This window comes from Mesoplodon densirostris, chromosome 9 (genome assembly GCF_025265405.1).
Source record: "Mesoplodon densirostris isolate mMesDen1 chromosome 9, mMesDen1 primary haplotype, whole genome shotgun sequence".
NCBI classification, from domain to species: Eukaryota; Metazoa; Chordata; class Mammalia; order Artiodactyla; family Ziphiidae; genus Mesoplodon; species Mesoplodon densirostris.
In genome coordinates this window covers 28,152,448-28,165,262 of record NC_082669.1, presented here as the reverse complement: position 1 = coordinate 28,165,262, position 12,815 = coordinate 28,152,448, and the positions used below count along the sequence as shown (strand labels likewise).

The 12,815-nt window shown below is 53.3% G+C and overlaps 1 protein-coding gene across 5 annotated transcripts in view; it reads left to right on the top strand.

Moving 5' to 3' along the window:
• Positions 1-12,815, top strand: part of TNS3 (tensin 3) — a 235,501-nt gene that overhangs the window by 94,075 nt on the left and 128,611 nt on the right. For all 5 annotated transcript variants that reach the window (XM_060107511.1, XM_060107508.1, XM_060107513.1 and 2 more), the window contains 3 exons: positions 8,550-8,602; positions 10,395-10,566; positions 12,421-12,471. In XM_060107511.1, the coding sequence (XP_059963494.1) occupies positions 10,417-10,566; positions 12,421-12,471 (201 nt within the window). In that variant the 5' untranslated portion in view covers positions 8,550-8,602; positions 10,395-10,416. The remainder of the gene's footprint in view (positions 1-8,549; positions 8,603-10,394; positions 10,567-12,420; positions 12,472-12,815) is intronic.

Genomic DNA, 12,815 nt, shown 5'->3' with positions numbered 1-12,815 from the left:
CAACCACTGCGCCACCAGGGAAGCCCAGCTACTATTCTTTTAGATGATGAATCTGTTTAAGCCACTTAAATAGTAAATGTACCCCATTTATTTATTTATTATTATTATTTTTTAATAAATTTATTTATTTACTTATTTATTTCTTTTTGGCTGCATTGGGTCTTCGTAGCGGTGCACAGGCTTTCTCTAGTTGCGGTGAGCGGTGGCTACTCTTCGTTGTGGTGTGTGGACTTCTCATTGCAGTGGCTTCTCTTGTTGTGGAGCATGGGCTCTAGGTGTGCGGGCTTCAGTAGTTGTGGCATGTGGGCTCAGTAGTTGTGGCTTGCAGGCTCCAGAGCACAGGCTCAGCAGTTGTGGCACACGGGCTTAGTTGCTCCGTGGCATGTGGGCTCTTCCCGGACCAGGGCTCGAACCTGTGCCCCCTGCATTGGCAGGCGGATTCTTAACCACTGCACCACCAGGGAAGTCCCCCCTTTTATTTTTGTTATCCTAAAAATAAAGCTAGCTAGATATTCGTTGCTGAAATGTAAAACAGTATCCCCCTGCCTCTTAAAATGGCCAGATCACCCCTCTGACTCTTTGAAATTAGCGCTTGGTTTATTCCTTCCTTTATCCTGCAGACCTCTGTGTTTTGCTGCCTACTGCCTTCAGGACACCGCTCCCAGGGCTGAGCTGCATCTGGGAGCCAGCAGCCAGTACCTCTGCTGTGTCTTCAAGGGGGGAATGTAGAGCTTAGACAAGAATTCACACCCTGGTTATTTCTGTGCAGTTGAGGTCAGTGCGGTCGAGAAGACCAAGGTAGACAGAACATGCATACAGGGCCCCTTTGCTGGGGAGATGACATCTGAGCTGAGAGATGCAGGTGGGGCTTGAATAAGTGGGTGCAGAGCATGTGCAAAGGCCCTGGGGCAGGAGGGAGCGAATGTGTTGGGAGAACTGAAAGGAGGGCTGTGAGGTGAGGATGGAGAGTGAGGGAGACTCCATGAGGTAGGCTGCTGGGTTGGGGCTCACCCAGGGCCTCCTGAGCCAGGCCAGTCCCCACCCTTTACCCTGTGGCAAGGGGACATGAGAATACCGCATTAGCATCAACCCCTGCGACACAGGCTTGATTTGTCCACCGTGTGTGTGTGTGTGTGTGTGTGTGTGTGTGTGTGTGTGTGTCTAAGTGTGCTTATGACAGAGATGGGTGCTGCTGTGTCTTCACGGGGAAGTGTCCGTGGCCTCCCCTCCTCTGCCGACATGCGTTCACTGACCGCTGAGTGGTTCTCATTAAGGCACTGCTTTCTCTGTTCTCATTTTCCTTTCACCCCATTTCATGCTTTCCCAGAAAACACATGAGACTATGTCGCTGTAAATGCTAATAATGCATTTACTCTGTGCTGGGCCCTGTTCTGGGTCTGTGACAGGCCTTTGCTGCTTGAACTCCACAACAACCTTGCAGAGAAGGTTGCTGTAGTTATCAGCCCATTTTATGGGTAAGGAGCATAGAGCACAGAGAGGGCATGCTGCCTGCTCAAGGTCACACAGCTGGAGCATTCAGGGTTCTGTTACCTGTACTTAGAGGCCTTCATCTGAAGGAGAGCAGGGCCTGGTAATGCAGGGACAGCCTGTGTGGCTAACCCTGGCCTTGGGTCAGCTGGCTGTCTCTGTGTGGCCCTGTGTTCACAGCCGCCAGGGCTGGAAGGGACTCCGGGAGATGCCCCGAGGGTGGCCATGGTGAGGAGTGTGGGCATGGTTCTAGCCCAGGCCGCACTGCTTACCTGCTGTGTAGCGGGGCTCGCTCCGAATGTCTTCCCCTCCGCTTTCCTGCCCTTTGCGTTGGGAGGGTGACAGGGCACACGGCCTATAGCAGCTGTTGTCTCTGCACCCTGAATCCGATCCCTCACATAAGCCTTTCAGGTTGTCCCCTAGGCTCTGCTGGGGCCCTTGGCGACGCGGCGTTGGTGTTGTGTCATTGCTGCATTGGATTTGTTAAGCACTTTTCGTAGAAGCCTGTAGGAAGCCAGTGATCCGCCTCTCATGAGTGATTATTGGAGACACGGAGCCTGGAGTCCTTTGGCCTGGACGCGGTTGCTGGTGTGACTGCAGCACCCTCCTCCAAAGCCTTCGACGGCACATTTTGCATCCAGAGTAAGGTCTTCAGGGTGTTTGTTGACTGTCATGCATCGACTACATCTTTTCCTTGAAAAAGTATAAGATACAAGGGCCCCTAGTAATTCTTGGCATCCTGTCAGGGGAGCAGAGGTTTGGGTGTAGATTTGAGGTGGTGCAGGATGTCTGACTGAACCAAGTAAAAGCCTCAGGTCAGCTGGGGCCCAGGGGCCCGGAGCCCCACCCGCCCTGGGGAGCCAGCGGCTCCTGGGAGATGGTGTTGCCCAGTGGATGAGGATCCCGCCTCCCCCTCCGCCCCATACACCACGCATGTCTGTGAGCGCAGGGGACCACCTCCCCGCTGGGCACCGTGGGTGCCTGTCTTTACTCAACCCGGGCGGGGCCCCCAGAGTGTGCGCCCGGGCAGCAGCTGCTCTCGCACTCTGGACATGTGCTTTGGCCTTTGTCCCCTGCGAGCTTCCCGTGGCCTTTTCACGCCGGTAGTCCCCGCCAGGACCCCACTGTTCTCCCCCTCTGTTGTTTGGAAGTACGTAGCTGTCCCGCGTCTGCTCCCACACGGTGGAGTGACGGTGGAGTGCCTGTCTGAACCCCGGCCTTCCTTCCAGCGGTCTGCCCTCTTAGAAAGGCGCCGTTATCAGTGGCAAAGCATTTCTCTCCCAGCGATACTTGGGCCAGTGTCACCAAGTGTTCTGGACTGAGCTACCTCTGGTCTTGGCGAATGGTGCACCAGTCTCTGTTCTCTCTCTCTTTTTTTTTTTTTTTAAATTAATTAATTTATTTAATTTATTTATTTTTGGCTGCGTTGGGTCTTCGTTACTGCGCGCGGCCTTTCTCTAGTTGCGGTGAGCAGGGGCTGCTCTTCATTGCGGTGCGCGGGCTTCTCATCGTGATGGCTTCTCGTTGCAGAGCACGGGCTCTAGGTGCACAGGCTTCAGTAGTTGTGGCGCACGGGCTTAGTTGCTCCGCGGCATGTGGGATCTTCCGGGACCAGGGCTCAAACCCGTGTCCCCTGCATTGGCAAGCAGATTCTTAACCACTGCGCCACCAGGGAAGCCCTCTCTGTTCTCTTTTAATAAAAGAAGTTTGTGTCGGCATGCAAATGTCATGGTGGTCACTGTGCTCTCTTGAAAGATGGCCACGTGACTGCAGAATTGCTATCGCTACATCTATTTCAAATATAAAAATAACCCCATTAGGAAAATAAATGAGTTTTAATAATTTGAAAAATATGTTAAACAAGAGAGCCCCCGGGCAGGTCATCTAATTCTTTATCTGGTGGATGGCTCACTCCTCACTGTCTCGGATCCATGGACTCGGGGTTTGCAGGGCTGCGCCAGACCTTCTAAGCGCTGGATCCAAAGCTGTCATTTTATCAGGGAGGCCAGTGACTTTACTGGGGTCCCAGGACTACATAGTGGTCTAAGCAGATGAGCTTTGGGCCTCAAGCAGCACCTTTAAGGAGAAGCAGCCCCTCGAGCAGCCCAGGCTTTGTGGGTTACCTTTCGTATGTTTAACCTTTAGCACAGATTCCGCCTGTGTCTCTTCCCTTTGCCCTTATTTTTCTTAGCACATTTAGAAGTTGAGAGCTGTGATAAGCATGTGCCAAAGGGGACACAGGTGAAGGAGGCTGGGCAGGGCAGAGGCAGGTGGGGACGGTGCTGCATCGCCCTGGAGACCGGGAGGAACACGGGAGGTGCTGTGCTGCTATCACCCGGGGTGCTGGCACAGGTCTACGGAGAGCGGTGGGGGCCTGCAGCCCTCAGCCTCTGAAGGCTCCCCAGGAAGGCTGGCGGAGAGCTCTCTTCTTACAAAACAGCAAGAGAAAAGGCGTTTGCAGCACAGATCTGGGGGCCAGGGGTCTACAAGTAGAGAGGCTTCTTTAGACTTCCACGAGCTCAGGATGCAGGGTTTCTCGTGAGCAAGGGACTGTCTTCAAGAAACTTCTGTACGTTGGCTCTCAGTTATTCTTAAGGCATGAAATATACTGTGGTGATAAAGGGAGACTTTGGCTTTTTAGCCCCAAAGGTAGATAAATTCTTTGCTTCCAAGTAAAGACTCACAGAGACATCACATGTCACCTTCCTGACAAGCACGGTGTTTGGGCATGGTCAGGCCCCTTCCACTGGGCATGGGACTTGCCCCTCGCTATCTGCTCATGGCAGAACTCCCCGGGCAGCCAAGGGGCTTCTGTCCAGTGTATCCGGGGTCCCGTCCCCTGCGTATCATCCGCTTGGTTCCAAATACAGCCCCAGAATGAAATTTTCTCCCGTTGCAGGATTTCGTGCAAATCAGATCTCAGAAACTGGCTTAGAAGTGGTCACTTGCTCACGGTTTCTCTATCCTCCTAGGCGTAGGGCTAGACTAGCTCCCCAGGGAAAAGCTCCTCTACCTTCACTGATTCCAGTCTGACCCAGGGACAGGCTGAGCAGGATGGGCTGTGGACCGTTGGGGGCTGGGGGGTCGAAAGAGTCCAGAATTTTGGTGTCAGAAGTTGCTACTGCATCTTAACTGTGTGATTCTAGACACCTAATAGTACTTCTGAATGCTTTTTCCCAAACCGTGAAGTGAGGAGAATCACATCTCAGTCCTGGGGTTCCTGCTGGGAACCAGGTGGCTGACCACGAGTGGGTCTGCTTCCTGACCTCGGTCACCTGTGGCCTCTTACAGGACCGTGCTGATGGAACACTGCTGCCTTCCATAGTGAAGCCCAGGGGGCTGCATGGTCGTTGGACCCAGGCCCTGTCTCCCCAGGCACAGCTGGCTGCTGTGGGGTGCAGGGGCTTTCTCTCCAGCCTCTCGGGGGCCCTGACTCGCCGGAGGGCCTCCCTTTTTCATCCTAGAGATCCCCTCCTCACTCTTTCCCGCCTGTGTACCTGTTCTGGCCTCACTGGTTCCCTTGCTGGTCCCTGAGATGCAGACAGTCCCACCGCAGGGCCTTGGCACTGGCCACGCCCCCCTGAGCGGCATCCCCTTCATGTGATGTCCCTCAGCCCACCTCCACGCTAGGCTTCTGCTGTGCCCTCCTCCCCGCGTGCTCCCCACCTAAGGAGTGGCCAGGAGCCTCACCGGCAGGCTGGGGTGAACAGTCACTATGTGGCAGTTCCAGCCCGCCATCCAGTTAGGTGATGGGGGCAGGTACTGGAAGGCATTAGAGGGCCTGCCTTCAAGGAGTTCGTCCTTTATTGACAGACTTAGGCTTATGGATGGTGTCGGCTTGTCCTAAATGGGTGTGTGTTACTTCAGTGTAAGTTGGCAAAGGACACAGCTCAGGCTGCAGGTGAAACTGAGAAATGCTGGGAGGGTAGGCCGGGGCCTGCCCTTCTGATTGCATTGCTTGTACGTATGTATGTATTTGTTTAATTGTCTTTCATGCGTATATGTGTATATGTATGTTTCTATCATCTATCTATCTACCTAAGCCTATCATGTATCTATCACCTATCCAATCTATTTATCTACCTATCTACCATCTAGCTATGTATTTCTCATCTATCTAGCTTACATCCATCATGCAAAGGGTGGTGGAGCTCCGGACTTGCTGGGGGTGAGAGCTGGCTCGGACCCTCTGTGAAGCTGCTGAGCCTTGAGGCTGCTGCGGGGAGTGTGGGTGCTACCCCTCCAGGCCCACCCTCACTGCCCTCTTGGAGCCTGGTGTTTCCCAAGGCCCGGAAGCTGCCCAACTCTGTGCCTTCTGGAGCAGGAAGTATCTCGCGCTCCTGTGCTAATTCTGGGGGAATTACAGAGCAAAATTAAAATGGTTCTCTTGGACCTTCAAGTCAAACCAGGAGAGAGTATGGAAGGATGGGGCTTTTGGAGGAGTCTCTGTGGCCCCCTTGAAACTCAGCTTCTGTGGGTCAGTAATGACAAGGGAAGTTCCCTCTCCAGCTAAGCAGCAAGGAGCGGGTGGCCTGGTGGCGGGCAGCTTGGCCTGGTCACGTCAGTGCTTGGACATCAGCAGGTGGGGCTGGTCCGCAGGGCCCCCGTGGCCTTCCCTCCTTCCAGGGTATTGTCTTCTCTCCTGCTTTGCTTTGTCACATGTGTTCGCACAGACCAGAGTTTGCAGAGTGAAAATGCAGAGAAGTTTGTAAATATCAGAAGACAGAATCAATCGCTTTATGCTGGTTGGTAGTTGAGAGCAGTGGTCTCCAGTCAGCTTTGAGTACTCACCCCCAGGGCTGAGACCTACTTAACGTTTAATTGTAATGGAGTGTAATAGGATGCAATACATTATGTTTATTTATGTATAAATTATGTACGTGTCTCATATTGCAGATATGTTGTGTGCATTCCTTATACACACTCACAGGATAAAACAAAATGGAAAACGTTGCATGAATTGAAGGAACGGCACACGGCACCGTGTGTCTCCGCCGGGGACAGTGGCTCTCAGACACGGTGATGAGTGCAGTCACCTGCTTAGCTTAAAACCAGCTTCAAGCCGGCTGGTCAGGATTCTGATGCTCTGCCGAGACTGGTAGTCGAGTCCTAAGGGAGGTGAGGTCCTTGGGAGGAAGGACAGGCTGGATGACCCTGTGGTCAGGTCCTGTGACCTGGCCATAGTGAGGGTGGGGTCGCTCTCAGGCCCCTGCAGCCGCAGTGCAGCGACCCTGGTGGGCCGGGAATGTTCCTGTTCCAAGATGCTCAGCGTCCACCCTTGGCGGCTTCCTCACTGTTTGCCTCCCAGGAGGGCGTCTGAGTTCTGTGACTGTGGCTGCGAGGCCTGAATGCCACACCAGGAGCTGGAACTTCATCTGAGCTGACCCTGGAGGCATTACACTTTCTTTCTCCAGTTACAGAAGTAAGCTATGTTCTAAGCAGAAAAGGAAAAAAAATGCACATAGAAGAAAAAATGTAACGGGACATTCCAGAAGCAAACTTCTGCCCTGTCAGCCTGCACTCTGGCCACACATTTCCAGGTGTGCATGTATAGGAGTGAGTGGGTCTGTGTGTGAATCATATACTCTGCACCGGGGAGCGGCCATGTGGCCGTCTGTGGTCATCAGCGCTGTTGCTGTCATAGGTCACGGCCTCTCTCCAGGCCCACACGTGTGTCGCCGTCTGCAGGGTAGCGTGGTTTATCTAATGTAACTGAGGCGCGTGGTTGACCTCTTAGGCTGTTGTCTATTTTTTGCTGTTACACACATCACAGCGCAGTGAGCACCCCTGTCCATAGAGACTCACGGACTTTTCCAGTAATTTCCTCAGCGTCATTCCTCACATTGCTAAGTCACATGCTTCAGGCCTTTTAAGGGCTTTTTATATTTACGGACAAGCTGTTTTCTAAAATGCTGAATCAGTTTACATTTCACCAATACTTAAAAAAAAAATATATATATATATATATATATATATATATATTTTTTTTTTTTTTTTTTTGCGGTACGTGGGCCTCTCCCGTTTCGGAGCGCAGGCTCCGGACGCGCAGGCTCAGCGGCCACGGCTCATGGGCCCAGCCGCTCCGTGGCATGTGGGATCTTCCCGGACCAGGGCACGAACCCGTGTCCCCTGCATCGGCAGGCGGACTCTCAACCACTGCGCCACCAGGGAAGCCCTTAAAAAATATATTTGATGCAGCGGGCAGGGAGGAGCTCACAGAAGGCAGTAGAGGAAGGCGCCTCCTGAGAGGAAGGCATTCGGGGAGATGAGACGGGGACGTCTGGGCTCTCCTCCCCCTCTGCCATCTTCGACAAGACCTCACACCTCTCGGAGCCTCGGTTTCCCCGCTTCTGAAATGTGGGGATAATTCCTTCTCACAAAGTTGCTTAATTCCTTCTCACAAAGTTGCTGGATGCATCTCCTGAGAGAGTGTATATATAGCCTTAGAGTATAACATAACCCTTACAACACACACACACACACACACACACACACACACACACACACACACACACACACACATACACACACACACACGGGGAAGGGTTATGTAAACTGTAAAGTAATTGTAACCTGAGGTTTTTTTTTCCCTGTTGGATAAGCTTTTTAAAAAAAGGAGTGGAAAAAATGGAGAATTCTCTCAAAGTCATTAACTGGTTCTTTCAAGTAAATATCAATACTAACAATAAAGACAGTAATAATGGCCGATGTTGACTGAGCGCCTCCTGTATACCAGGACACGCAGGACGAGCGTTTACATGTGCTGGGACCGCTTACCTTTGCCCTGACAGGGGATTGTTGTGCTGTCCCACGTGGGAAGCCGTCCTGCTGTTGGTTAATGGAATTGTGTCACTTGGGATCTGGAGTCTTAGGGCCGAGATGACCTGATAAGCTGTGGACCCTCCCGGGTGATAAGATGAGCCAGTGGTTCCAGGGTCTGACTTAACCATTTATGATGAAACAGAGGATCGGGCTCCCATCCTTCCTTCTCGGCGAGGTTCGCGGTGTGCGGGCTGGCAGGACAGGGGACTTGAGAATGACCCTTGTTTTGTCATTTGCAGACTCCGGGGGCATCCTCACCACCTGCTTCTCTGTGCTGCGACAAACCATCCAGGTGAGTGTCCATCACCGAAACTCGTGTGCCTCTGGCCTTGGGTCAGATCTCACAGAGGAAGCCTGGGCACCGTGTTATTTTATTCTGTAGTAATCTTAATGTCGTTTTCACTTTTAAAGCTAAATGCTCCGCAAAAAAAAAAAAAAAAAAAAAAAAACAAGATAAATGCTCAAAAGTGATAAATATCATGTTTATGTCTCTTTCTGGATGTAATCTCCCAGCATTAGAAACACTGGTTGTGGAAACATTCAATAAATAATTGTGTAGCTGTGATTTGAATGTGAAACGTCACATTGCGGGAGTTCCAGAATTGACTGTATCACAGGGGATGAACTCTTTGTTTTTTAATACCAGTGTCAGAAAATGTGATTTGATTTTTTAAAGTAAACAAAACTCTTTTACATTCATGTCTGATGCATCAGGTAGAGAAGAAAAATCTTGGTGATTGTTTGAATTCGAATAAACCAATTAAAAAAATACATTTATGATACTGGGTATTTGAAGATATTGTTTCTTTTAGGCATGATAATGGCATTGTAGATATTTCTAAAAATATCTTTGTCTTTTAGAAATAAATGCAAAAATATTTATAAGTGAAATGACATATAATATCTGGGATTTCTTCAATGCAATCAAAGTGACGGAGGTAGCAGGGGGTATGGATGGAAAAAGGTTGGCTCTGTGTCAGTTTTGAAGTTGGATGATTGGGTGCCTGGAAGTTTGTTAAAACCATTTGGTGTATTTAAAAAATTTTTTCAGAATTAGGCGAGGAATACCTGTAACAAGAGTAGTAAACAAACAGCAACTACAAACCCCTAAAGCTGGTGGTGGGGAATTTGATGGACTAAAACCGCTCTCCCGTGACTATCCTGCACCCTTCTGTGGTTTCACTGTGGGCTGTCACTGTCTTGGGGTTGACCCCGGCACCTCTCCGCTGGATGTTTTACCTTCCATCCCTGACACCACCCGCAGTCCTAGGGCCCTCTCCTGTGAGGGGCTCTGGGGCCCGTGGTCCCCAGAGCACCGTCCTAGTGATGAGGGAAGCAGAGCCTGGATGCTGCGTGCAGGAAGCATTATCCTGGGCTCACCGGGCTCCGGGCTCTCCCCACACCAGCAGCCCTCCCCTCTGCTGGCTTCACTGCTTGGCGTTTTTACCCTCCTCCAGGCCCCATCCTCCCATACCGGATGCCTGCCCTTGTCCGCACGCCCTGGGTTAACCCACGCGCCGTCTCAGCAGAGCCTGCGCACAGCCCTTCCCAGAGACGTTAGCGCTTGCCTCCCAGCTGCTGAGATTCCCTCCCAGCTCATCCCCCCTGCAGGGCAGGCCAGCCTCCTGCCTGGGCCCGCGGGCCCTCCACACCTGCCCCAGGATGCTACATGCAGACGTGACGAGTCACTTGCAGGTGTCTCTGCTTTGCCATCCCCGTCTCATGGGCTTCTCCCCTGCTGCCTACTCCTGACCTGATACCCAGAGCAAGGAAGGCTCCTCCCTCCAAGGTCCAGGCTCTCTGAGCCGACGCCCGCCCACTGAGGCCCTCCCTCTGCAGGCTCCCCATCAGGCCTGCTGCTCTGCAACGAGCCTCTCTTCCTCTGAGTATTCCCTGCTCGTAGCTTGTAGTGCCCCAGTCATGACCATTAAGGAAGTTGAGATGTGTGCCCTCCTGGGATGGGGCACAGTAAATTCCCAGATGCCTGTAATCAGGTCCAGGTGCGAACAGCGAGTGAATGTCCCTGGCCTTCTGCTGTCCTGGCACTTGGCCCCTCCCCTGACAGCCTGCCGCGTGTCTCCCAGGCCTGCAGGGCTGAGCCCCGCCATGGAGGACGGCCGCGAGCTGGACCTCACCTACATCACCGAGCGCATCATTGCCGTGTCCTTCCCCGCGGGCTGCTCTGAGGAGTCGTACCTGCACAGCCTGCAGGAGGTGACGCGCATGCTGCGGTCCAAGCATGGGGACAACTACCTGGTGAGCGGGGACGCAGAGCGTGAGGACGGTGAGGGGACACCGAGGGTGGGGACCTTGGGGGACACTGAGTTTGCTGAAACTTGGCGGAAGCGCCCACGTGCGGGGACTGAGGAGCTTGCGGGCGGGAAGGCAGGCCGGTCACTCCGCAGCTCAGCGCCCTTGGGGACCTGGTGGATGGAGACAGGTGCCGGGGTGGGGGACGCACCGCACGGAGGCCGCACGGGCTGTCGCGCACGGCCCGCAGTGGTCTGGGGCGTCTGGGCTCCGCACTTGGGCCCCAAGGGCCGCTGGCTTCTGCCCCGGCTGCTGGGCTTGGCGGCCCCGTCTCCAAAGCCCCGTTCCTTCCCTCCTGCTGAAGTGAATCAGGGGACGGAGGGTGGGCATCCAGAAGCCAGCGTCTGTCCTGGCCCCATTTCAAACACACGTGAGGTTGTCGGATGGAGCCCCCAGTTGAGGAAAAACGCGGGAGAGCAGAGTCTTCCTGGACGGCCTCCTTCGCCCCTTGCTCTTGTGTGTTCCCTCCGGGCCGGTGCCGGTCCCGCAGGGGGGCCCTGCGGCTCCGTCTTCCATTCTTTGAGTTAAATGACAGCTTCTCGCTCCTCTCCAGACCCGCACCTGTAAGGCCTCTTTATCTCCACGAGGCAGGTAATCTTTACCCTAAACGACAAGGTAGTTATTGTCATCCTTATCAGCCTCCTCAGATGACTAGAAGGGCTGGGCGGGTGGCCCTGGCAGCAGAGCAGGGGGAGGTGACCTCCGGGTGGCTTCCAGCAGCCCCTGCGGGGCCCAGCGGCCTCTCCTGCCGACGCCTGCCCGCGCGCGTCCTCAGCATGGCCTGGTGACAGGCAGGGAAGGCGGGGTCTAGCCCCTGAGATCACCCCAGCCCACCCTCCTCACTCCCAGAGCCACCTGCCCTGCAGGAACGGTGTCCTCGTCCTGACACCTGGCCCAGGAGGGGGTCCCCTCCACGCCTTGTCCTTCCTGCCCCGCTCGCTGTTCACTGAGCCCGCGAGGGCCTGGGGCCTGAGCCCCGGGAGCTGGGGCACTTCTTCCCTCCACGCCGGCCAGAGGCCCCCTTGCGAAATGGCGAGGCTGCGGGCGCTCACCTTGTTTGGGGACAGGGACCTTTTTGAACAATCTGAAGAAAGACACGCCTGTGTGTCTTCCGTGGCTCCTGAGTTCAGAACCCGGGGTGAGTGCATCTCCTCCCCCGTGTACGTCTGAATTGTGCGCCCTGACAGGTGCTTGTGCGGACAGAACACCTCCCTGCCCACAGCTGTCTTGTGAGGCCACAGGCGTCGGCCCTCTGAAGAAGGTTCTAACGGGGCCCATGGTCCACGGGTGTAGGAGGAGACAGCTTGTTCTGGGGTAGAGGAACCGTGGGCCCTCACCCCAGGAGCACCCCTCCTCTCAGCTCTCCACAGTGTCCATCTCTGGAGAGAGAAGGACGGGGAGCCCCTTCTGCTCCAGTGTCGCCCTTATTTGTTCCTTTCCTCAAGGTGTGGTCGGGTTCCCCAGGCAGCTCTGCTTCTCCGTGAGCGCACGGGTCTCTGGGCTGCCTCGGGGTGTCAGGGCCTGGGCTCCCTGAGGACCAGGTGCCCTCCTTCCCGCACCTCCCTCCTCTGAGGAAGCCCAAGCTCTCTGGGGCCAAGTCCAGTTCCGTAGGATCTGTATGCTGTCATTATTTGTTTATTTTGTTTGCTTTTCATTCTGTGACAATTACACATCTGTACGTTTCAATCTTTTATAATCCTCTCTATCTAGAAGGCAAATAGCGTGTGAGAATGCAATTGTATCCTCTTTGATCTCTGAGGACAATGATTAGTCTAATAGCTTCTTATTTCCCCTTTGTAGGTGTTAAACCTTTCGGAAAAGAGATATGACCTGACTAAGCTTAACCCAAAGGTATGGATCTTAGCCCTTTATATTCTGAGTTTTGTTAAATGTCCACGATGCTTATCCTGCTCGTGCAGAAAGGGTTTGTAGCAAATCTTTGTGGAATATGACTTAATGACGGGTATTAGGAACTGTTCATATCCGCGGCTTATTTTTTTTTATTAACACTTTTTAGTTTGAAATAGTTATAACTTCACAGGAAAATGCAAAAATAATACAGGGAGATCCTACATACCCCTGACCCAGTCTTCCCCAGCGGTGCTGTCTTGCATAACTTGTAGTAAAATATTAATGCCAGGAAGTTGACATTGGTACCATCCACAGACTGCATGCAACTTCCACTGGGTTTATGT